Genomic DNA, 26223 nt, shown 5'->3' with positions numbered 1-26223 from the left:
TTAGCGCTGTGGAGTTAAATACCCATCTGAACTTGCGGCGGTTATTATGAAAAGCGCCCTATTCTCATCGGGAAGAGGGAACACACAGCAGCTGCAAACACAGCGGTCACTTTGATGTGTCCCCTGTAAATCCAGTCACACCTGGGAAAGGCACTGCATGCGTGCCCTCCAAGAGAGTGAGAGGAAATATCTGAAACTAGAGAGAAAACAATGCCACTATTAAAACTGCCCTTTCCAAACAGTGACACGTCTGCTCCTTGTCTTCGCTCAGCGAGGCAGACGGGCAGTCGTGGGGGAAACGGTGACACTTGACGTGCCCAATGGCTGCAAATTCCTGGCTTTTATTCTGACAAGTAATTTGATAGTAACTGAAAGTTAAATTAGGAAACTATTTTTTAACATGACACACAGGACCTTTTTAAACTTAGGACTTACTGGCATTCTGTGAAAGAGTAAAATCATAATGAGCCTAAAGATTACATTCCCAAGCCTTGCTGAGACCCATGAGCTACCACACCACTGGTCAGGGGTCCCCCATGGCCAGGAGAAAACTTGTAGCTGTGACTAGACCATGTCAGTCACTGTGGATGGGCAAGGCAAGCAGGAATGTGGGGAGCAGGCCCAGGTGACTCTTGTAAGAAGACTATAAACTTTTCGGGTAACTAAATAACCAAATAAGGTTTGTTAGTTGCAGAGATAAAATGAATCACAGCCACCAAACTATAGGTATCTTCCACCTGAGGTATATGCAAAGAATTTTTATGAAGTAGAAATGAAGTCAAATGTGTCCCAGGTTTAAAAAAAAAAAAAGAAAAGAAATTTAAGGATTGACACAGGGACACATAAAGGCCGAACATCAAATTTTAATCTTGAACATTTTCTCCAGGCTTCAAACTATTAACATGAAAAGGAATGATAAATTGCAATTTTATCACCATATCTCTGTGTAACAAGCCCTTGTTACAAAATCTCAATCTACTCTCTCCAAAACCCCAATAGAAAACCCATACATTATATTATCTAAGTGATCTATCAACAGATGAAATTTTAATGAACTTCATACCAGGAAACTATTAACAGAGGTACTTCATCACATAGCTTAAAATGTGGAGAAAAGACAGGTAAAAAAATTATCTTAACCTGTAGTAGTCTTTTTTACTTTTTAAATTTTTTATAAAATACACTGATTTCCCAAAATAAAGATTACAACACACTGGTGCCCACTTACACGGGTGAGAGCTGATGCCAGCTTTTTTTCCTAAGTTCAGCTCACCAAACCTTTATATATTACATGAATATCCAAGTAAAGTATTTTTTTTTTAAATTCAACATACAGGAACATAATGTACAGTGTCTTATATAAAAAAATGGTTAATTTAGGAATGATTTCATTTCAACCATATAATATACCTTTTTAAGACCATGACATCTCTTGCGATATCTCCCAGTCATAATTCTTAAAAGTAAAAAATAAAAAGGTTTTTGTTTTCGCTTTTCACGGGTAAACTGTAGCAACAATTTCATTCACTACTGGCTGTTCTCCCTCCTTTTGTTTTGAGAACCCAGACCCAAAACGGCGTGGTCCCGGAGTGACTGAAGCGGGGAGCAGAGGCCAAGGACGTCCAAGAAGTGACATAACACGCAAGCTCAGCAGGGAGGGAGGGGACCCTCAGAGGCCGTGGTCGGCAGTGGCCTCGGGTGCAGAAAAGAAAGCGGCTTATTTTATACCTGCGCTGGCGCTTTCTGGGCACACACTGACCTCAACGGGAACCCGCATGAAAGGCTCACACCACACAGAGGCTGCACCGCCACGTGACATGCGCGGCCGGGAGGGGGGGTCACAAACGGGGGAACGTCAACTTCTCAGTGTTCTTATCGCCTTTGACTTTAGCACGAGTGTATCACTTATCTCACAAATGCTTCCCTGTGTCCTGCATCCGGACGCAGATCGCTTGGGGGTAAAATGGGTAATTACATTTCACAGCCATTCTCAATTTTCTCAATTTCCAACCAATGACCTGAGCTGCTTCTCTTATATAACTAAATATATTCCTGAACACACTCTTGTTCAAGGGTTGTGCTTTATTCTTATCACTCCATTGACTTCTTTCTAGGGAAATTAAAAACCCACAAAGTCAAACTGAGGACTAGGCCTTAAGGGTGATGCCCGACCCACCCGGAGAGGCAGGGATTGCCCACTTCTCTCCCCGAGTACCGTCTCGTTGCCCTGGGCCCTGACCGACACTGACATTCACTGACCGACGTGCTGTGCTCTCCCAAGAGGAAAGCCCCCAGGGGACTGGCCTTTCTGTCCTGAAGAGGCTGGGGCTCGGGGGTGGTGTCATTCTACATCAAAAAGAACCTCTTTCTCTCAGCAGGAGATAATCCAGCTTCTCCTTAGCTATCATCTCATAAATTAATAATTTCTTAAAATCACAATCCAAAGAATTTATCTATTACAAGAAAAATTCAAGTTTAAAAAATCAAATAAATTAGTTAAGCCTTGTAAACAATTGTCCATTTTTGCTATATATCGTTTTTAAAAAAGGTTTCTCTGTATAGGAAATTCGACAGGTCGAGGCACAGCTTACACCTCAGAACCCAGAGGCGAACTCACACACACGCCTCCTTCACGCTGGCCGCTGGCCTCACTGCTGCGAGGCGCCGGGGCCACACCAGTCCTGTGCGCGTCCCGGTCACCTGGACGTCTGCACACGTGCGTTTCCGAGGGGCTGCTCTGCGCGCTGTGCCGTGGGACCACGCGCCTCCCAGTGCCGGTCCCTCAGATGTTCTCCACGAAGCTTCCCGGGAACAGGCCCGTCTTCCCGTTACGCTGCAGGGTGCCTTTGAACCAGCCGTCTTCCCGTTTCTTATGCACAAACACAATATCGCCTTCTTTGAGTTCAAGTTCTGCCTCACTCTGAGGAGGATAGGAAACGACCACCCGGTGCCTGGGAAGGAGAGAGACGTCCGTCACAGCGGCTTCCTGTCAGTCTGCACGGCCGCAAACAGAGGCAGAGGCGCAAACAGCGGAGCCTCTTTCTAACATGTGTAAACGACCCAAGACACCACTGCTCTCTCCTTGGCACACACTTGGTGTCCACGGGCTTGGGACGAGTGCACCAGTCTGCTACTGCTGACCCAGACAGGTGTGTCTGAGGGGGGGCTCGGCAGGCAGCGCGATTCCTGTCCCTGCAAGCGTCTGTGTCTTGGCCACACACAGGGAAGTCTGATTCACCTTCCCAGGGGGTCAAGCGTCTCTGAACATCCTCCTGGCCAAGGGGCAGAGTGAACTGACCTGATGGCTGAGGCTGGGAAAGGTAGCCAAGTGGGTGGGCGCTGGCCCCCATGACTGCCCGCCTCCAGGCTGGGTAGGCTCAGCCCTGCCTTCGGCTGGACGTGGAGGAGGCCAGAACCCTAAGAAGCCCCCGGGCTGTCCCAAGGTCTAGGTGGGGAGGGGGACTAGTGGCAGGGCAGCCCCACCCGGAGCGAGCCGGCCTTCCGAGCCCCCTTAGTCTGACAGCCGTATCGGTCCCTTCACTGCCTCCCGACTTGGCTACCATGGGAAAGGTGCTCTCAGTCAGCACCCCCAGAGGCCCAGCTGGCTTCACGGTGTCTGTGCCCCTGCTCCACAGGCTTCACCTGCTGCCGTGGAAGCCAGGGGCCGGCGACTCGCTTTATGCTCCACGTCCTTTGACCTCCTCCATCTTTCTGGCATTACTGCTCTCTCTCCTTCCCCAGCAACAAGGAAAAAGGGGGCGAATGGCAGCCAGCCTCCACGGTGGCCCTGGTGACCCCTGCCTCCTGGCAGCCATACTCTCATGTGGTCTTGCCCCACAATGCTTGGGGTGACTGTGTGACCCATAAATACTGGGAACACAACAGTGTGTGACGTGAAGGCAAGTGGCTTCTACACACTTCCAGATCACACTCCCTAGGAAAACTCAGCATCCCTACGGAGGGAACGCAGGGCGTGGGACTTCCCAAAGCCAAAGCCAAGAGGCTGATGGCGATGTGAGGGACACGCTGGGGGTCCACCTGCTCCTGCTGGCCATGGCTCAGGCTATCTGGGCTGCAGACTCGAGGACCACCCTCAGCCACAGCACCTAGATGCGCGGTTCACACAGCCCCAACCACAGAAGCCGTGACATGTATTGTTTTAAGCCGCTAAACTTGGGGGTGAGGTGGGGATCTGTTACATAGCAATGGACAACCAGAAAATGTGAATATACATCTGTCTGTGTGTGCTGTGTCACATTTAGCCATAAAGGTGACTTCAAGTTCTACCTTCATTCAGTTTTCAAAGTCAGAATGTACTTTACCGCCTCACAGGACCCACTCTTGACTCTAAGTAAAGGGTGCTTTGGCTTTAAAATGATGTAACAACCTACACAGCTGCCCCCAGACTCAAGAAACCCATCAGAGCCTAAGCCTTTCAGAAGATGGCCGGCTTCATCAACATCCATCCCATGAAAACCAGAATCCCCTTAAGGAGCACAGAGAGTCCCAGACTATTAGTCTGTAAGAAAGGCGTCTCTGCCAAGCCAAGCGGCTGACCAGATGATGCCGGAGCTTTTGGGCGCACGGACCAAGTGACCCTTCAAGGCCTGAACCAGAAGCCCCCACCAGGCTGGCTTAGGACTTCCGAGAAAGGCTCAGTGAATCCAAATATGAACATTTACAGACAACAGGCTCAGGGCTCCATCAAGCATGGAAAGAGAGAGGAGGCCCGGCGCTGTGGGGCAGCCAGGCCCGGGGCTGACACGGCCTTAGAGGTCACCTGGAGCAGAGGAACGCTGGCCCATCGGCTCGGCTCTCCTCCGGAGCACGGGACTGTGGTGAGTAGTTATGTACACCGTGCACTGCAGTGAGATGGTAAGTGCGGGATGCTCTCAGGTCTGTCTCACAGTCCATGACCTGAATGCCCTCCCGTCATGATCGTATGCCTTAGGCAACAGCCTGGTGAAGGAGGTGTAAAATGGCCTAAAAAAATTAGGCCCTTCAAGGAGGTGAAGGAAGAGCCAGAGAGTAGCTGGCACCTCTGCCCAGGGCTCAGACTCAGGCCACAGCCTAAAGACCACCCGACAGTGAGACCTGATGGCCTTCAGAATGGCATGGTTTGGGCTTTCTGACACCTGTCAAAGCAGGACAGATGATTTCACCATGAACTTCTCTAAAAGAAGAGACCCAGGTGAGACTTCTCAAGTCTGATGCAAATATGCTACAAATCCATGTGCAACGTAAAAAGTTGCCATTTGGGTCAAGTTAAAATTTGAACAAAGCTTTATTAATTCTTGAAAAAAGTGTCCAACTGACTCAAATACTATTCAGAGTAGATCCGTCATGTTAAGTATTCCCCACTGGTCTCTGTGAGCTCCCTTAAAGGTGACATGGAACCAAAATAGTTCTTGAAAAACCTGAAGTGAATTAGATTAATATTTGCATTTTATGAAATGCACTAAACCAATTTTGTCAAAATTTTCTTGAACCAGAACTGCTGCTGGGCTAAGAACACCACCAGCCTCCTGCCAAGTTCCCAGGGGGAGCACATTCTTGTTGCTCAGTTATAGGCCTCTGGGGGGAGAAGGGAGAAACCGTGAGCATCAAGAGGAACGGTGACGCGGCCCTGACGGCGAGAAGACAACCGGGTGGGGCGGCAACAGACTGTCCTGGGGACCTTCCAGCCCTCATCCTGCCTGGACTCTCCTGACGTGGCCTGCGCACAGATTCTAACACCCTTAAAGCCGAATGCTGGGCCCCCTGGTCCCTCTCTCAGGCGTGGAGAGGCCGGGCAGGCAGAACATCCCAGGCCAAGGGATGGACGCGAGGCGCAGCTGAGGCCTTGCCGCCTGCCTGTGCCCCGCTGCCTCCCTCGGATCATGCTCGGCTTTAGGTGAACGGGACTTTGGGGAACCAAAGGCCCCACTGTCCCGTGACCAACGCGGGCCTGCATTCCGTCTGTTCTCCTCATCAGCACCACCAGCACCCTGGTGGACAACCCCTTCACCCCCCACACGGTACGTCCTCTGCCCATCCCCCTGTCCCTGTGCCACCCCACACAGGACTGACCGGCAGCTTGTGTCCCTACCCCGTTTAGTCTCCCCGACCACAGGTGCTTGAGGGGCAGGAGGGCGGTAAATTCACCTGCATGCCTCACACCGTTTAGCACTGGGCACACGACAGTTCTTTCCAAGCATGAGGAGGGACAGACGGCTAACTGTACAGTAAAACGATTTTTTTTTAATGCATGAAGCTCCTTAAAAAGGGATGGAATTCTGACAAAAGCTAAACTTGGATGAACCTTGAAAATAGTATGCTAAGGGAAATACGTCTCACACACAAAAGGGCAGGTATTGCACAGTCCCAGGTATGAGGGGCCCAGAATAGCCACACAGGCCGCAAGGAGCGTGGGGCCTGTCGAGGTGGGGTGCTGGTGGGTGGGTGTCAGTGTTTAATGGGTGCAGAGTCTTGGTTTGGGACGATGGGGGGGATGGTGGTCATACACCAATGGCAAGGTACTTAATGCCACCGATCTGCATATGTGAAAAAGTGGTAATTTCATCTGTATTGTACCACAATTTAAAAAATAAGATGACTGAGTGAATAAAGATGATGTAAAGATTAGAAAAAGGAAAAGCTTCAAAGCTGAGGGGCAGCCTCGTAGCCAAAGCACCTCCTGCCCCCTCTGCAGAGGCACTGGGGGCCCACATGGCAGACATAGTGTGGCCACAGCTCTGCCTCTTGGTGGCTGTGTGACCAACTCAGTTTTTGGAGACAGTCACCAGGGAGAATTAAGGAAACAGGCTTGGCAGAGGAAGACCTTGTGCTGGCTTCAGCCAGACGCGCACCTGGAGCTTGTTAGCGTGCATTCTCTACTCCTTTATCAGTCTCTCTCTTGTCTGTGGCAATTCATTCCTGTCTGTCTCTAGTCTCTCCTGGAACAGCCCAAATCAGACCCCCTGTGGCTCTGGGGGTACCCTGCCCATCACCTGGGTCTGGGTGGGTGACCATCTACTGCTTTCTGCCAACTGCTATAGCAATCTAACATCCAATTGGGTGTTTTGCTGGAACACCATACGAGCTCGCTTTGTGGCTGCTTCGCATCCCAGTGCCCTGTGCCCAGGCTTCCCCCAGGGGGGTCACTGTCACCGACTCAAATTAATTGCCCTGGAAAAGCCCGACCGCCTGTGAATCTATCTCCATCCAATTTGTTATGTTTCCAAGCGTTCCAGCTTAATCCCTGATCAAAGATGATAGGTTCTTTTCCAGTTGAGGAAATGGGCTTATAGGTGTGTGTGGTTATCGATTTAACTCCTCGACTTAAAATTATTCAGTGACTTGCTGTGTCTCCTTAAGCCCCTTTTTTTTTTCTTTTTAAGTATTAGAAAAGAAACCTGTCATGCATATTTTCTTTTGTTGCCTTCCCTTCTGAAATATTTTATTTCTATTTTCTCTTTGCAATTTCCTGATTATTTTCCCACGATCCCTCCAAAATAAAGCCTGAAATACTTACTCTATCATCTCTGCCATCATCAATTGTGTTTTCTGCCTCCGGGACACAGTGTTATTCCTTGTGTGCTCTCTTCAGTCTCTCCAGCAGACACACAGGGTATTTCTGCTCCCCAGAGAGTGGTCTCGGCTGACACTGAGGCCCGCCAGCACCTCGGGTTTCATCCTTACCATGAGACTGCTAAGTCTTTACATCACGCGAATGTTTCTTTCCACTGACGCCTGGCTGCCCTAGTCACATGCTCTTATTTATGGGACAGGGTTGCAGTTTGAGAGCAATCTCATGCTGGTTCTCATTGCAATCTGTAGGTGAATCATTTCTCGTACTGTGCCAATACTATACAATGAAAGATAGTTCTATGACATTCTATCAGTGAAAGTTCTACCAGAAGAGCCCCAGGCTTCTGCACTTTGCCAGGGCAGGAGTTAGATTGTGAACCAAGGAATCTAAGACCCTAAAGTGCTTCAAGAATCCTACCGATGTGAAAGTTAATTTTTCCTTCCTTCATTTTTAGCACTGAGTACTTCTACTTCTTATACTGTGTTGACATTTTTCAAATATCAAAACAGTTAATCCCTAAATGATATACTTGGTGGCTTTCTATTAGCGAAAGAATTTTATTCCCAGTGGATAATAGGATGTTTTCCTACACTACTTGTTTCCACACATTTTTCCTATTGTCTTTACAGTAAAGTAGACCTAAGAATCCAAGTTAAATAAACACTATCACCATCACGGTTGGAAGGCAAGAGGGCTGTGAGAAGTTGGGCAGGCTGGCTATTATATTAAATTTTCCATTGAACATATGGACTATAAAAATAGAAACTTGGGCAGAAATCTTCTCCAAAGACCCCTTTCCCACTTGTAAAAATGGGAACAGTTGTATGAAAAGCCGGCCAGAGAATTAAGGTTCGCCCTTGTTCATCTGACCAACCATGAACTTCTCTGTGCTCCCTATCTGACGTGCAGGGCCCTGCGGGCGCCATCACCTGCCGGCATTAGCAATTTCTCCTTTTCAGATGCACTGAGCTGCAGGAGCCTGCTGTCAGAAACAGAATGAGGTCCTTTAAGAGAAAGGAGCTGGAATGCAGAAGCCACAGAGACTGAGGACATCTGGCAACTGAAAAGGAATGCCTACTGTGGGAGGGAGGCAGCAGGGCCACAACAGCGCCCAGGGAGAGCGTGGGCAGAGTGAGCTACCCGCTCAGGGCTGTCACACACACCACAGATGACAGGGAGGAGGACAGACTCAGGCCTTGAAGGCAAAGCAGCAGATCGGTGACGCAGGAGGAGGGCAGAGGCCTTTGTGACTAAAGAGAAGTAAACGTGTCAGTGGACGCAGAAGGTGCTGCCCTGGAAAGCAGTAATATTGCAGGAAAAAAGGTGACACCCAGAGTGAAGGAGTAAGTGACTTCAGGACAAAATTCCAAAACTTCACTAAGAGCACAAGAGATGAGGGGAAAGGGAACGATTTTGTTTGTGGGGAAGGAATGCTTTTTAGAGTAATAGCTCATTTCAAAATCGGTTTTATAAAGATCAGAATGACAAAACTATTTGGTCTCACTCTAAAATACATTGTTGTGTACTTTGTTCTTAAGGCACATAGGTTGTTTGAAGTTTATTCTTTTCCAGCTTACTTTTTTGGTAAAAAAGTATGAGCTCCAAATTATATGAATGAAGGCCTCATATTTTGGTGGGCATAAATGTTCACATGAAATACAGGGTTCAGGTGACTTTACGACATGTTAAAGTATAACACTTTATGGTAAGATTTCCAATCGTAATATAGGAAACGCTATGAAAGGCAAAACCTCTACAAATGAGAAATGTTTTTTATTTATGAAATGCTGGGACAGAGGTTACAAAGCTTGCAGAAACACTAAAAGCAGATGACACTGTAAAACAAATGTGTGTGTGTGCCTGCACTGTGAAAACGGTCTGCTATTCTTACTGTACTTCATGACACTCCCTGGCCAAGCAACATGCTCCATTTTTAATTCATATAATCCTAGCTGACATTTGTCTTGCTAAATAAATTTTCCGCCCTGCACACTCCCAGGGCCCCAGCGGCTGCATCAAACAGAGCACCGCGTTAGTAGTCACTGCCCAGGGCCAGACCCCATGAGACCGGCTCCCTGCTCCGGGAGTAGGGCGACGGGCACTCGGCCGGGGTCTGCGCGCCTAGGCACCGCCCGGCTGGGGAAGGGTAAAGGGAGAACCCTCCCGCGGGCAGGATGCCCGGCCGCCCCACAAGCAGCAGGTGCCGGACCACCTCCAACGAGAAGGCAAAGGAAGGACGCGGGAAGGACGCGCAAGTGCCTGACCCACGGCATCCGTGGCAACCCGGGGCGCTTTTCCAGGGGAAACAAGGGGAGGCCGCCGAGGGAGGGGCGGCGGGGCTGCGCCCCCCCACCCCCACCCCCCGCACTCACCGCTCGCAGGCTGCGGGCCTGGCCTCGGTCCCCGGGCCCAGCGAGGAGCAGGGCAGGCGCGGCGGGGGCGCCACGGGCGCGGCGGGCTCCCTGCGCGGCGCTGCGTCCTGGGCGCTCGGCGGCTCCGCGTCCCGGTCCGGGCCCGGCTCCGCGTCCGGGGTGGGCGAGGCCGGCGGGGAGGACCGTGCCCTGCGCTTGCCGGACGCGCCCGCCAGCAGCTTCCGCAGCCCCTTCTTCTCTTTCTGGAAAAGAAGACGTGAGGGGGGTCTGGGCACGGGGCCTAAGGACTGGGGCGCTGGGGACCCCGGGGAGCTGGGGGGTCAGTGTTCCCGCAGGCACTGGGTCATTCTCGGGCCGGCACGTGACCTGCAGGGCGTCGGCCCGGCCCCATGCCACCACGGACGTCGGCCCAGGCCCTCTCCCTCAACCTGCAGGGGGTCAGCCCGGCCCCATGCCACCCCGCCTGCAGGGCGTCGGCCAGGCCCTCTCCCTCAACCTGCAGGGGGTCAGCCCGGCCCCATGCCACCCCGCCTGCAGGGCGTCGGCCAGGCTCTCTCCCTCAACCTGCAGGGCGTCAGCCCGGCCCCTCAGTGCAGGAAGCTAACCCGGCCACTCGCCTGGCTCCCCTCCCGCGCTCTTGCTGGTCTGGGACGCGCCTCTGCTCACTGCCTTCTACTGGAGCAGAACAAGCAGAGGAAAAAGAGGAAAAGAAACCTCAGCGGTTCACATTTTGGCTTGGGGAAGGCAGCAGACATTTGAGGACAAAAACAGATATTTCAGAATAAGATTTAATTTCCTGAAATTATGCCTATCCTATCTCTAATTCCTGCATACTGAATTAAACATAAACCTAATAGCATTTTGCTTTCCGTGTGCAGACTCGATTCTTATCATTTATGGGGATTTATGTCTTCACCAGGGTTAAGGGCTCAACCACTTCCCACATGTCGCCCGCCGCCCTGATGAAATTTAACAAGTCATTAAGGACAGAAGTCAACCCATTTCTATCGTGCAAGTATCTTCTGGATTAGAAAGCCAAACACAATCTCACACAATTTAAAATAAAGCTTCAATATAATAAAAAAACAGCTTTGTGCCTCTCTCTGCAAGCAAATGTACAAAAAAAGGCTTTTCCCCAGCAATCTCACCCCAGAAGCCATCTCATGAACCCGCCTCGTTCCACACTCCGCTCTTTGCTACAGAAACCACATCTGCAGCCAGCTCTCTGGCGTTCCCAAACCCTGAGCACCAGTGTCCTTTCTGATCGCCAAGCACAGGGAACAATCATAATTCTAAAATGTTTTACTAAGATGTCAACTACATAATAAACTTCTCTGAATGGGAACATCACTTGAAAACAAAACATTTCATGGAGAAATAATTCTGTAGGCGATCACTATGGGCAAACTGGACTGACTCTGTCCACTGATACGGAGACAGAATGATGAGGGGCCCACAAGGAGACTGAAGGAATTTTTTTGAGGAATTTCTCTTGAGAAGATGTTAGTTCACACGCAGCAAAAGTCCTTTGGGGGAAAGAGGCTGCCTCCATGGTAACCCAGGTCCATCAGAGACAGGCTGCAGAGGTGGCCAAGTGATCACTCCCCCGGTGACGGAAGAGCACCCTGGGGGCGGAGGCACCCTTTACCTCTGTGCTCACAGCCAAGCTAATCCTCGGGCTGGTGACCAAGGGAGGGGACGGGGCAGGGAGCACTGCCCCCACATCTGCGCAGCTCAACCTGCTGCCGAGGCTCGGAGCCAACCCGGCCTCCCCCTGCCCCAAGCTCCCAGGAGGTCTGTGCGGTTTCTCTTCAAGGCTGGTCTACTTACCATGCCGGCTTTTGCTTCATTCAGCTTCACGTTTTCCTGGGGGCTACCCTGCATCCACCAGATGGCCTACAAACCCGACTACCTGAGTGCCATGCCTGAGCCCCATGCATCTGATTACACGGGAGCCCGGGGCTGGGCTGGAGGGCGGGAGACAGGCAATACCCGGCCAGGCCCAGGGCTATGGGAGCAGGATTGGGGAGTTTGCACTGCGAGGCCCAGCAAGGAGAGAAACTTCCCTCCCACAGTGGCCAAGGAAGTGGGCTGATGAAAAGCCGCCACCACACTTCCGGAAGGGAGCCTGAAGTCTGGAGGGCTGCAAAATGATCTGGGAAAGAAGGCGATCCAAGAACTCACCCTTACAGGAGCAGTCAGCCTCAACCTCTGCCCTTCCCGCCATGACACAGGAAGCACACTCTCATCCCTGGACCCCCACAGGTCCTCCGAGAACATCAAGCCCACTGATAAATTACAGTCTCAGCAAGCCACAGACGAAGGTGTTTCTGAAAAGCTCCATTCTGGGCACTCAGAAAAATATAGTCAACTGAATGTTGCTCAGGGAACAGACTCTAAAGTGATCAAGAAGGAAGATGACTTGCTCCTCTGAAATGATTAAACACATTGAACACAGCTTGCTTTAACAATATCTATGGGGGTGCTACTGTGATCAAGGGTGCCCACTGCCCTCGGGGCAGAAGGCGGAGGATCAGGTGTCCCAGCTGGGGTGGGGGTGCTACCCCGCAGACGAGGCAGCCCAGGTCCGAGGAGCTGTGCTTTTGATACCATATTCTGATGTTTTCTATCTCAGCAGAACAATGTGCTGCCAGAGTTTTGCACCTTTGTTTTTCAAAATCCTCCAGCAGAAATAAAAACTACAGATGAATGAAGACTGCTTCAGCAGTGTTTTAAATGTAATGTTAGCACGCATGAAAAAGGCATATTTTTTAACACAAACCTTAATAATTCTTCCTGTGGGTTTTTCAAGAATTTATGCCTAGATGAAATAATGTTTTTATAGTCATAATTTTATCTCCAGAAGACTTGCTGATTTAAAACTACATCTCATATTAAAAAAAGAACTATCTGGGTCAGAAAATAACCACCAGATAACCAGAAAGAGTAATTTTTAAATATAAACACAATTTCTGAACATCAACTCAACCAGTATTAGTCACCCAACAGAGGGTGAGTACATTACACAGAACAGCAAGTCAGAGCTCCTTCCCAGGCAAGAATAAATTTTATTTGAACACAATTAGCCACATTCTACCCACTTAATTTTTCTCTCCTTGCCCTCAGATTTACAGAGAATATAGCAAAAGATGAATGGTTTTCTGGGTCATGGAGTATCCAAAATCTACATAGCCAGACAGACTCCCAATAACCAGAGTCACTGTTCCTTAGGTAAGAAACCTTAAAAACCTAATTCACGATTGTCTAATAATGATCACTCTCCCTTTCAACAAATATTTATTAAGTATCGAACATGAACCGACAATGTGCTGAGCTCTGGGGATGTAAGGGTGGATAAGACAAGGAGCTCATGTTCTCCACAGACACACATCAGGCTCTGCAGAAAAATAAAGCAGTCACGGGAGGGGGTGACCAGGTGTGGGGGCTCAGGAACAGCTTTTTTAAGAAAGTGTGTAGACAGCGGGAAAGGTCATGTGAAATTCTAGAAATAGCTAAACACTACATGGTTCAAGAATCCAGTTAAACGCTTTTACAAGGATTTTTGCTCCTCACATGCACCTCGTGAGATAAGAATCACTATTGTTCTCACTGCCTAAGCCTCCCTAAGCTCCCCTAAGGTCACACTGCCAGTGAGGGGGGCAGAGGGGAGCTTGAGCCATGGGCCCCTATTCTCCTCTTCCGTGAGCTCAGCGGAAGCAACGTCTCTAGAAGCGAACCCACCCAGTGGAGTGGTACGAGCAGGTACATTTCCTACAGGCTGCAGATCGGTTAAGGCCCCTGAGCTGAACTCCGTTTGCAGATTGACACTGTTCAGACCTGGTCTGGATCCCAGCCATTGGCAGGGGCAGAAACATGAATCTGGCCACTTACCAAGGCAGGTGGCTTCTCCTTAAGGTAATGAAATGGTGAAGTCCACAGACCGTTTTGTTCCTGACAGTGAAATAAGAAGTAGGAGGAAGGGAAATCATGTGAGCAAAGAAGGCGGTCAGTAGGGACTTCAGGACAAGTTTGGAAAAGGAAATGGGTGTTTAAGAACTAGACAGACCCTCTGCTTAAGAAAACCCAGAGCAAAGGTCCTCAAACAGCAAATTCCTAAACAAGACCCATGGCTCGCTCAGGGGAGCCATCGGGCCCGTGGGGGTCGGGGTAGGGGGGGCATGAGGCGCAGACATCGGCCTCTCATGGCTGACCTGCAGGCGTGCCACCTGTTAGGACACGTGCAGGACAGGGTGGAGACCCGCCCTGCAGGCAGTGCGACAGTGATGACAGTGTCGGAGACGACTTCAGACCTGCCTAGAGACTATGAAGGCGGGGGCAGGACGTGAAAGCTCTTGGGGTAAGGGGGGTACCAGTCAGTTTCTTCTTTCTCTGATGTGATAGTTTGAACAGTTGAATCAATCAAACCATTAGAGGCCATCAGACTGAGCGGGTCTAACCTCATCAGCCTATGTCAGCAAACCAAATCGGAAGCCTGTAAAGGCCCCAAGGTCAAAATATTAAATGCAAGGACAGCCGATCACAACCAGCCAATCAGGTGACTGCCATCTCTGACACCTTCTCCATGAGTTCTGCCCCGGCTCCCAGGTACGGTGTTCCTACACACTTCTGGCTGGGTGCTATCTCATCTGAACATTATTTGCTTAAATAAACTCTTAAAATTCCTAATATGCCTCAATTTATCTTTTAAAAGAACTCAGCGAATATAAGAATAATTACATAATTCATGCTGAAGACAAAGATTTCATTTTCTCAATGAAAGCTTAATATATCAAAATAATATTACATTTTGATATATAAGGAAAAATATATGTATACCCTAGTATTAGTGACTTTCTTTGAAACCCATTTTCTGTTTGGATGTTTGGATTTTCTCTAACATCTAAATAAGTATTTCTAATAAACTTTTTATAGTAAGAAAACACAGTAAACAATATACATAGAGAGTATCTCACAAGGATGGGGAGGCACATATGCCTGGAAACTAGCTAATCAAATAATGATGTCTTTAGGCTGAATGTGAAGTTAGAAAAATGTCCAGATAAAGCTGCTAAACTGGTAACTGTAGAAGACATCAGGGATCTTACGGAAAGAATGACAATGGCAGAAAGGTCCAGAATGTCGAGCAATCACTGAGACGGTGTTTGGAGATATAGGACGGTTTCAGATGCTTATTTACCGAACCAAGGAATGCAGTTACCAGACACAATTAGCTGGAGATTTTCAGTCAGGGACAAAGAAAAGGTTCCTGAGGCTGAGACAGGACTTTCAAATACTGTTCACAAGGAACAGCCCAGTTAGTGAGGAGGTGCACGGCCCCGTGGGCACACGGAGAAGTTGTGTGCCCCCATGGGCACCAGTGGCAGCCCACGGCACAGTTGCTGTACAGAGACGAGAGGGCCGCGTCCTGCCTGGAGCGTGTGAGTGACCTGACGATGCTGATCCCAAAGCGGCCGAGAGAAGAGGGAGGGACATGGGAATGTCCGGCTTACTGGAAGTCTCGACTAAAACTAGAATGTCTGAGACTCTTTTTCCTTGAGTTGCTGAAAATTCAATCTAACTGTGGATGTAAATCTGATCAACTAGGCGAAAGGCAGTGGCCAGGTAATGGGCAAAGAGATTCGGTGCGTGAAGCAGAAACACTGCAAACTTAGAAGCAGGCACCGAGGGAGGGCAAGTGGCCATCGGATTTGAGCTCTGAAGTCTGGAAGCACAGACGGCAAAGGATCAGAGAAAATACATGCAGGGCCTGCGACTCAAAAGGGAAGAAGTTCCAGGGGAATGGGGGGGCTCCCCAATAACTGCAGATGGGGGTGCAGAGCTACCGATGGGACCCTCCAGGGAGCGGCCTGACGGGCTCACATATGTTAAGGGTCTTTCACAAAACGACCACGAGAAGAGCCCGTAAGAAGCGCGGACGCTGGCCCGCAGGAGGGCTGTGGACGGAAGTAAAACAGGACGGGGGCTGCTTTAGAGCTGAAACAAGCAGCAAGGAGGACAGACTGCCGCTCGGGACGGACGGCGGCTCGTGGGTGGCGGGAAGACAGGGAAGGACCATGTCCAGCCTGGGAAGGAGGAGCCAACCTCGAGGAGGAGGCTGGGACTGAGAGAGGAACGCCTACGAGGCAGAAAAATAATAGTGGGAAATAGCCCGACAGCCTGTGACAGGTCCTGGGGAGCCTGGGGCCAGGTCCACACAACGGCCCAGAGGGCACGTGCAGGCCTGGTTTTCAAAGACGGCAACGAAGCACACTCCGCAGGGCAGCTGGAAAACGCTAGAACACTGGACTGAGCGAGAGGCGCTCTCAGGAAGAGGTGAGCCTCAGGGGGGGGCCTGCTCCCCAGGACACGCCTGCTGACAGTGACAGTTGGAGCGACAGGGCCGCTGCTCCCCTTCGGGGGGAGAAAGCAAGGGACACAGGGGTCTCAGCAGGTATCTGCTAACCTCTCCTGTGACAGTAAGTAAAGCAGTACATTTAGGAAGAGAAAATCTGTAATCTGTGACATGAGGGATGATGAAAACGCTTTGTAGCCTTAAGAAAAAGAAGAAAACCCTGAAATCAAGGCATCCTATACAAAGGAGATTGACATTTGCTATGAAGCTCCTCAAAATGAAGGTAAAAAAAAAGGCACGGGACACTCTGGCAACAGGGCACTCATGGTCACGGGGTGTCCAAACAGACTGCGGCCACCCGTCCAGGCCGGGTTCTAGCAGGAGAGCCCGTCAGGGCCGCATCGCCCGCTGCAAACTTCCCGCTGAGGACTGGGGCCGCGGCGCCGCGCCCCCCGGAGGCCCTAGACAAGGGTTTCCTTGCCTTCCCGGGACTGTAGGAGCTGCTTCCCTTTCCTGGCTTGTGGCTCCTTCCCCCTAGTCACTCTCATCTCTGCTTCTGATGCCACATCACCTCTGCCTCCCACCGTGACTGTATGGGACCCGCCTGGGTAACCGAGGATGGTCCCTCACGGCAAGACCTTTCATTTTAATCATACTTGTAAAACCAAACCCCCCTTTCCTATGCAAGCATCACATTCTCAGATTTCAGGGGTTAGGCCGTGGGGATCTTTGGGGAGGAACAACTCTAACACAGGTCCTCGTCAAGCCTCAGAGCAATTGGATTCTTTCCTGGGAAGGCGGGGGCTGCACAGTCCCTGTTCTCCTCGGTGACGAGGGCCCTGACAGGTTCTGTCCCCAAACCTTAAAATCTAGACTATAAACCATTTCTTAAAAAGATATTGACAAAGTTGAATGGGCCAGCTTGAGAACAGGTTTAACATAGTTAATTATAAACACTGAACTGATACCAATCTTTTTCAAAAATGCTCATGTTAACCCAACAATTAAATATTAACTTTTTAGTAGGCTATAAAGTTTATTTCCTTATAAACTCCAATTTACAGGCTCACTTAGCCATTTAAATAGAGCACCATATATGACCACTGAACCAGGTGGCTAAGAGTGTACGATTCCCCTGAAGTTTCCCCGCCCTGGCCTATGGCTTTAGGGGACATGCAGGCACCACTAGGAGGAAGGTCACCATCACAGGGCCGTCACTGGACTTCTGCTCACATCTAATCACCACCAGCCTCCCTTTGTCTCCAAACACCCGTCTCCAAACACGACCATAGGTTAATCTTTCAAACGCACCTTTACATTCATATCTTCTCTGCAATTTCCCCCAAATTAGATTTTTTAAAAGATCTGTGGATTTCGAAAACAACTTTTCCTATATTTCAAGTCGAGAAAAAAGTATCCACGTTGATAATAATCAAATATACTGTAGAAAAATATAAACCCACAAATAACACTTTTGATCTACATATTTGTATATTAAATTTTTCCCCCAGAACTCTTATCAAGAAGCAAAACTGAACAGAGCCATAAGGACAGCAAAATGGAAGGATGTGTGACTAAATGGGAAGGTCCCCCCGAGAGGTGAGCTGTTGAGAAGTGACCAGGTCTTACGCACTGTGGCCTCCCGCGCCCGGCAGGGGCCTGGTGACCAGTGGGTGCTGAGATGCAAAGGAACCTGGCAGGGTGACTCACACACATGCACCCACAGGGCTGCTGAGCAACATGTCCTTCCATGAGCAGAGGCGAGGGCCCAACAGCAGCGAGATGGGACGCCAGTCTTACCTTGCTATCCTTTTCTGGTTTGAAGGCTGAACCGCTCCCACCAGCTGCTGAGGCGCTGTCGGGAGAGGCGGGGGGTCCAGGGACGACGGTTGCCACCCGGCCGCCCAGCTCTGTCTCCAGGGAGGAGGTGGCGATGCTCGGGGAGGTCAGCGCAGTGGCTGGAGCGCAGGCCAGGGGGGCACCGACCCAGCCCACACTGACAGCAGCCGTGTGGGCGGCCGGGCCCAGGTAGCCGGAGCTCTGGGCCTGGATGGGCGTCACCGCTGCCGTAGGGCGCTCCTGGCTGTGCGCCGCCACTAGTAGATGACAGGAGGGACACAGCACAACTCAACGTCTAGCAAATGCTTCTCAACAAACCACGAGTCACTTCACCTCAGCAGACCACAGTGAAAGAAAGGCCGCTATTGCATCTTTACAATAAATGGTGGATGCGTGATGGTCACAAGGCCCTTCGTCTTACCTGGGCCTCTAGATACATTTTCCTGGACCTGGTGAGTACCTGGAAGCTCAGCTGTGGCTCCAGGAGGGCCTTTGCACGGAACTGTGGACACAGAGCCAGTTTCTGCTGGCACTCTACAGTGTCCAGTTGGGTTGGCTCTCCGTCCTTTTGTGAAATTACTCTTTCCTTATTAACTATTTTCCTTCTTTTGTTTTTTTCTGATAGAATTTACAGTGTATCCAACATGGTTACCCAAGACTCTCAGTAGTTTTCCAGGACCATAGAAAGGGGAAACTTTAAGACCCCACTGGGTCTAAAACAGACCTGTGCCCAAGTTCACCAAAAGCAGGCAGCCCACTGCTCAGCAGGGCATCACACAGGGGTCACGCGGCTGGCGGCGGTGAGGTTTGGGGTCTTGAACTTGACTACGTGAGACGTATTTTCAGGTACCACTGACTTTCTTGGGACTGGCCTAATTTCTTTTAGGCTTTGTATCTGTAGATCAAGCCTGAATTACTGTGCAGGGCAGACCTGGCCGAAATAAGCAGATGTGAAGTGCCACTGACTAGACCAGGTCTGCTTTTATTTCCTAATGTTATTCACTAATTTAATAGGACATCTGCTTCTTCCAACATCTGACACAGGCAGGCACCCCTTTCCTGACACTCTGCAGGCCGGCTCCCCCTTACCTGTCCTCACAGTGCCGCGGGCCTGGTTGACAGTCACCTGCCCGCTCACGTGCAGCAAGACCTTTGCTTGAGGGCTGGTCTGGATGTGTGCTGCTGGCACCACAGCCGTGGGGATGCTGGGGTTCCCGGCCACACCGCCTCCCTGGAGCTTCTGGGCCAGCCCTCCTGCCGTGGAAGCGCTGACGGTGATCACCCCTCGACCTGCCTGGGCAGCCGTCGGCACAGGGGCTTTAGCTTGGGGAGCATTTGTCAGGGCCCTGCCAGGACAGAACACAGGCAGGAAGCCCAATCCGTCAGCACAATGGGACTCAGAACAATTATGTGCAAGACAAATGACTCAGGTCTTTAAGACAGAACATTATTAAAAAGGAATGGAATTATTTTTACGGAAGTATAAAAAAGAGCACATTCAAAAGAACAGTGGCCCTGAGGCACACAAAGGTCTTGAATGTATTCTGATCACAGAAAATCACACATCAGACTCTGCTCAAGAATATGGAGTGACTGGGTGCAGCCTTCTGTAGCAACGGTGACCATCTCCACCGTCTCGGGCCCTGGATTCTCCCGCTTCATCTGCTGGGGACCCTGGTCTGCCACCTTACAAACCACACTGTCATGTTTCTGCCCTGCTCCCGACCTGCTCTTAGTCCTGCGCCACACAGTGCCTGTGTCCATGGACATGCACATGCACACGCACACACACACACACACACACACACTCTCTTAGAATGACCTTTCTGGATTCTCCTGGCCTCTCTGCATCTCATTTATGTTTCAGATCCAGCAGAAATCCTGTCCTTCTAGAAGCATCGCTCAAGGTGGTTTAAGACCTCATGGTTCTACTGTTTCACGGGGAGTTACTCCTTCTATGGCCCTTGATTACAGAATGTGATGTTTTCCTGTTTGTTTGGGTTTGTTTAGTAAATTCCCTATTAACTACTCCTGACTCAGTAAAAGTCACGTGAAAACAGGGCCAGTGTGAAATGTTCTTCTGCAGTCACAGGGGTACAGACAGCTCTATACTAGGACTTACTGGCTGAATTTAAATTAGACTCAGCGTAGTTTTGTGTGATGTATTTTTTCTACATTCTAAATTCATTTGAACAATTCTATGTGCAGTAACTTTCCACTAAATAGGATACTTTGTTAACTTGAACATCCTTACTGTTTACCATAGTGAATTAGATTTTTAAGAATCCGTTTTTGAATCTTATGAAAATGTTTTCCTTCGTTAACTTATTTTTTTGTGTGTGTGGTTCAGTCTGTTTTATTTCCCTTAGGTCTTGTTCTGGTTTTTTGTTTTTGTCTGTTTGTCTCCCACCAGGGAAGGTCTATCTTCTGGACACTGAATGCAGATTTTAACATACACAGAAAAGAAGGTTTGTATTGATCAGAAATCTGCAAGTCAAATCAGAGCCCACATTCTGTCACCATCTGCACCACTAATGATTTTCATCTGATTAGGCTACTGGCCAACCTATAAATCAAGGCCAACAGCTCAAACATGTCAGCTCATTAAGCCATTTATTCAACATCAGGGGCTTGGAGGAATGATTTCACAGTTAAACTTGAACCATTTATTAAGAGCTCAGTGGCCAAAGACTGGGGCTCCCACGATGTTGAGGCCATTATAGGTCATTTCCATTGATTTTTCCAAGGCCACTTTCCTCAGTGACCAGAAGGTGGACTATCTTTAAATAAAGGGTATTCTGTATAACTAAAGTCTTACGTCCTACTACCCTCTTACAGGGTTTCTCAAACTCAGACATTCTGGGCCAGATAACCCCTCCTGTGGGAGCCGTGTCATGCCCTGTCATGTGTCATGCATCATGCCCTGTCATGTGTCACGTTCAGCGGCATCCGCAGCGTCCGTGTCCCCGAGGCCAGCAGGAGCCTCCCCTCACAGGCTCTGCAGGGACACTCAGACGCTCAGACGTGCCAGGCTCCCTGGGGGGCAGACGCGCCTCGGCTGAGGAGGAGGACCTAGGCCATGTTTGGGGCGTGTGACTTCTGACTGTCAGAATCCAGGTGATCGCCAAGCTACTGGAATACATGCAGGGCCAGACTGCCTGGGTTTGAGCGCTTCTTTTTAATGTGACTGCAATTTATTTAGTCTCCCTGTGTCCCCATTTCCTCACCTATTAAGCGGATGATGAGAGCAGGCACAGCAACGACTGTTTAAGAACTTAGATAATATGTGTGACACATTTAGAAATCTGACTGCCTGGCACATGGTATAAAAACACGTCAGTATTAGTAATATGGCTTTTGTTCATATTAAACACTACATTTTTTATTTTCTAACAGAAAAATACCGAAAATGGTGTAACTGATTCTTTTCACATATAACTGAAAGCAGGTAACTTAAAACCCAGTATGTTGCTTGGTAGACACCTAGGATTCCACATATATCCATGTGAAAGGTAAGCTAAGAATTTTAGAGTTAGAAGGGATTTCAGCAAATGCAGGTATGAACTTTTAAAATGTTGGCTATTTTAAAATAGGCCGTTATAATGTGAGAAGGAAGCCTGAATAGGTTGAAAACCACGGAAAAGAACAAAGCTTCTATTCAGAACTCAGTAAACGACTTATTTGAACCCATACCTTGGGACCAGTGCCACATAATTGCCAGGGAAAACCCCTATCCTGCTGGTCTGCATCGATGACCCTTTGAACCAGCCATCCTGGCAGCGCTCAAACACCACCAACATCTCCCCCTTTCTCAGCTCCAGCTCATCCTCCTTCCGGGGGGTGTACGGGTACACAGCGACATACCTGCAACAGAGAAGAACGTCTGCCACAAAGCACAGGACGCCCGGCCCCGGCACCAAGCCTCGCATGTGCTGTGCGAGTGTCAACAGGAAGCACGCTCCCGTAACTAGTGGGCAGCACTGGTCAAGCGTCCACCGGAAGAGGTTTTGCCGCCTACAGTTAAAAGGCAGAGGCTTTCCTGATGAACACCTGCCACCTGGTCCTCACATGAAGGTGCCTATCCCACCCAACGGTCCTGGCAGGCTGTGAAAGTGCTCATGCAGCTCCCCGGGGTGCCGAACTCGCTCTTGGGGATCAGGTGCCCACGGGGAAAATTGAGCCCTTCAGCTGGGGCTTGGTGGACCCGGGACGGAGCTGTAATGAGGGCAGATGGGACGCAGTCCCGCCGGGAAGCCCCACGCCCCCTTCCACAGGCAAGCCGGCGGGAGGCTCGGGCCGCGCCTGCTTCCACGTGCTCAGCCAGGGAAAACACTGAACTGGAACAAATCAAAGGGAAGCACAGTGCAGCTCGCGGGGAGTGCAAAACCAGCCCGCGGCGCAAGGGGCCCGCACCACCCACGGCAGCCAGGCAGGCAGCGCAGACCGCTTTTCCCCCAGGCCCCAGACCAGTCCCTGCATGAGTTCGCCCAGTGCAGGATCCCTGCGCCTCCCTGTGCCCTGCTGCTGGTAAGCTCTCAACAGGACAATCAGGCGGATCCTAACGCCTGGGGGCTCCCAGCCTTTCACACACAGGCAGTCCCGTGTACGTGTGTGCAGCCCACAGCTCTGTTCCCCTGAACCAAAGACGGCCTTCTCTCAGCAGGACGGGGGCCTGGCGAGCTCCTCGTTAGACCCAGTTTGTTCCAGCATTTCCTACTTCTTTGCATGACTGGGTAAACGTTTGCAGAACACAAACCACTCTGGTGAGCCATCAGCCCTCACCAGCTCACATGGGAAGGGTGCTCCCCCACCCCACTACCTCTGCTGTTAGGGCTCAGTCTGAAACGAACATCTAAGCTGCAATAAATATTGACCTCACTTACACGCTGGGGCGAGTCTGGGGCCGTGAATGGGCAGTCTGGTCTGCGGACCCCGCTGCAGGCCGTGACCCCGTTCCTGCAGCAGCCGCGCCAGGTGGTGTGGAGGCCAGGAGAGGGGGCGGGGGCAGAGGGGGGTTCACAGTCTGGTGCCAGAAAGAAACACAGGGAGAAAGAAGGCACACATTATTTATTTACCTCTTTATGGTAGGTGGGAGGGAAAAGGAATCAGAAATTCAAGGAGAAAGGACTTTAATGGAATCCACACAGAGCAGGAACCAGCAGGCTATCTGGTATCAAAGCCTCCTTTCTAAAAAAACTCATCGCTTGTTCTCCTTTAAGATCCTAAAGCCACAGTAACTTTTTCAGCAAATAGGCGAATAATCACAATTGGGAAAAGGGAGGGAAATAAATGAAATGGTTGCATGTAATTTTAAGATTAATAGCACTTCTAAGTATAGACTTGGACAAGAATCCGAATGCTCTTCATGGGGGCAGCTATAATGACACACTGCTTGCTGGGAATTAATTTGTGATTGTTTCTGTAACCTGAAACTTAAATACAACACAAAACAATTTAGCTGTACTATATCTCTAACCATTCCTTCAGAAGAAAATTTCCTTTGATGCTTGGTCTCCCAAATAAAAGCAAGCCACAATCACTGGGCTATTGTTCCTATTTCTGCTTAATCTTTCCTTCGCTTTGCCAGCCTTTGAAATTCAGTACTATCAAGGCTGGTAATCTTTAACAAGCACACCAGTGAAAAGCTGCAGGTTCCTTTATGGGCACAGACTAATGGGGTCCTGCCTACAGGATTCCATGCCTTTTGAAAATCAATGGAGCAATTGTTACTTTCCAATCTAGGAACCCCAGATAATTCTGTAGGGTCTGTATATCTAAACTCCTGGGAAAGAAGGAACACAGAGACCCGCCTGAACCCCCACTTTGTCCCCCCCCCCAAATCTCTGAAGCACTAGATGTAAAAAACGATCAGAAGAGAAACAAGGAGACTAAAGTAAGCGCCTGGGGAAGTGTGCATGGCTTCCGCAGCTCGGCGTTGCCAGAAAACCCCAGTGATTTTGGAACACAGTTCATCACAGTCATTTTGCTTCTATTTTTTGGAATAAAAATTTGAATCTCATCAGCATGTACTTCAGTTGCCTGCTAATGTATGTAGTTCCAGAAACACAATCAACTGAGTAGAAAAAATTTTTGAATTTTTAGACATATGATGCAGTGGTTTCACACATTTAATTTTTTGCCAAAGTGACTTTCAAGGACTTTCCTCATATGGCAGCTTGAGTTGTTGCGGAATAAACAAGGTGCAGAACTGCTTACAGAGCGCAAACCTGGACAACACAGAGGTCAGCTCAGAAGCAAGACTTCCCTGTCCTCCGCAGGGAACATGGCAGCACTAAGGTTCGTTACGGCTCTGGAGTTTGCATGTGCTGGGGCTCAGGGCCTTCAGAACCAGTAACCAGGAGAAGCTCAAGCCTTCATTCCATTCGGTCTCCTCCCAGAGACAAAGTAGGGAGAAGTAAGGATAATCCTGGAGAAACTCTCACCAAACATGGCCTGGGCAGGTCACTGGGGCTGATAACACACCAGTGCCTCAGGGGCCTAATGCGTCCGGGCTGTGCACTGAGTGACGCACCGAGACTGTCTGACACCCCTTCACTGGTCCCATGCAAGTCTTCCTAACCCATCTCTAGAAATCCCAGCTGTAGGAGGGCAGAAGACACAGGGTACATGTTCCACGGGGGGCCCAACAGTGGTGGCGCCTGGAAATTACTTAAAATGGTGCCGAAGGCACAGAGCCGGGAAGCGTCTAGGTAGAATTCTGTTTTTAAGAAGAAGGGAAACTACAATGGCCCATTAGTTATACCTTGATTTTATTAAAACAGAAGGTGTCCTAAATAAGCTCTAAGAAGAAAAGGCAAAAACCCTCTAGGGACCAGATAAAACATGTCACATTTTGCTAACAAAATGTAAAAAGGTAACCTCTTATAGTTTAAAAATACAATACACAAATGTTTCACGTACATTCCTTTTACAAAGAGAAAGCTGGTAGGCACTTGAGATATGGCGTCAAAGAGGATCTTCTGAAAGATCCCCGAGGCTGTACTTCAGGGAAAGGTCAGTCAAAGCTCTCCCTGCAGCCGAGACACACAGACGCCCTGAGTAAACCTGGGTGATTCCTCCCCGATGCTGGGCTACCTAACTTGGGAGAAATGTGTGTATGTGCACATGCGTATTCACAGGCTAGAAGCACACAGACCAGGAGAGAAGTCTGATTAAAATCAGATTCCTAGATGTTGCTCAGCCCCGTGGGGCTGGTAAATGACAGGGCTCTTTGAGTCCAGGGCTGGGACGGACCGGGAAGTTCTGTGGTTGCTTTATAAACAAACCACACTGAAAAAATCTGGTGATGTGGAAGTTCAGAAGGTCATCACTGTGCAGTGGGCTTCCGCACAGTGTCAGTGAGCCGTCCTGCAGGACCCGGGCTCCCTGCAGAGCAACTGCGGCCTGCACCTACCCGGGCTGACCAGGAGGCCTGTCGGAGGCACGGGTCACACTGGGCTAACAGTAGTTTGTTAATGTTGTTCAGACACAAATGCCACCCTTAAATGCCATTCCCACCAGATGCTGTATGCTAGACGAATGGGCTCGGAACGCCTCATCACATGTAATTCTGGCTTCATGCAGATGCAACAGGTCTGCACCACCAAAGGAAGGCTGTCCACAGCCATGCACCAGGCCCCAGGCGCACTGACGTACAGAACCGTGTGTTCCTCTGGTATTTGTTAAAAATGAGGTACAGATCCAGACCTTCTTTGCCAGCATGTGGTAATGGTCTAAGGCGAGAAATACAATTCCTGAATAATACTGAGCTTAAAAAGCAGCACTCTGTCGTCTGTTAATGTGAAATGGACCTGTTCTTCAGGTCTAGGTTCTGTTCTCTCGATTCACTGATCATTTTGAAAGAAGAGGCAGCTTTACACGGTAGAGGCAGGGCTTTGGGGTCAGAGAAACGGATTCCAATCCTGGCTCAGCTTTGAGGGCACCCCTGTCCTGTCCTCGTTTGTTAGAGTGAGCACCATGAAAGAAATGCACTCTCCGTGGGCACTCCAGGCCACTGGTGGGTGAGTGAAAGTTCAGATACGTGGGAGTGAAGCCCTTCCCTCTGGTGCACTCTCCTCCTGTCGCCCTCA

At 49.8% G+C, this 26223-nt stretch overlaps 1 protein-coding gene across 3 annotated transcripts in view; it reads right to left on the bottom strand.

Moving 5' to 3' along the window:
* Positions 1-845: 845 nt before the first annotated feature.
* Positions 846-26223, bottom strand: part of SH3RF1 (SH3 domain containing ring finger 1) — a 155261-nt gene continuing 129883 nt past the window's right edge. For all 3 annotated transcript variants that reach the window (XM_073232833.1, XM_073232831.1, XM_073232832.1), the window contains 6 exons: positions 23017-23156; positions 21827-21997; positions 19223-19479; positions 18095-18390; positions 9943-10184; positions 846-2951 (listed from right to left, as the gene is read on the bottom strand). In XM_073232833.1, coding sequence (XP_073088934.1) covers positions 2783-2951; positions 9943-10184; positions 18095-18390; positions 19223-19479; positions 21827-21997; positions 23017-23156 — 1275 coding nt within the window. In that variant the 3' untranslated portion in view covers positions 846-2782. The remainder of the gene's footprint in view (positions 2952-9942; positions 10185-18094; positions 18391-19222; positions 19480-21826; positions 21998-23016; positions 23157-26223) is intronic.

The sequence above is a fragment of the Manis javanica genome, chromosome 3 (genome assembly GCF_040802235.1).
Source record: "Manis javanica isolate MJ-LG chromosome 3, MJ_LKY, whole genome shotgun sequence".
In the NCBI taxonomy this organism is placed as follows: Eukaryota; Metazoa; Chordata; class Mammalia; order Pholidota; family Manidae; genus Manis; species Manis javanica.
The sequence above is the reverse complement of the archived record's forward strand: the minus strand, read 5'-3'. Positions and strand labels throughout refer to the sequence as shown.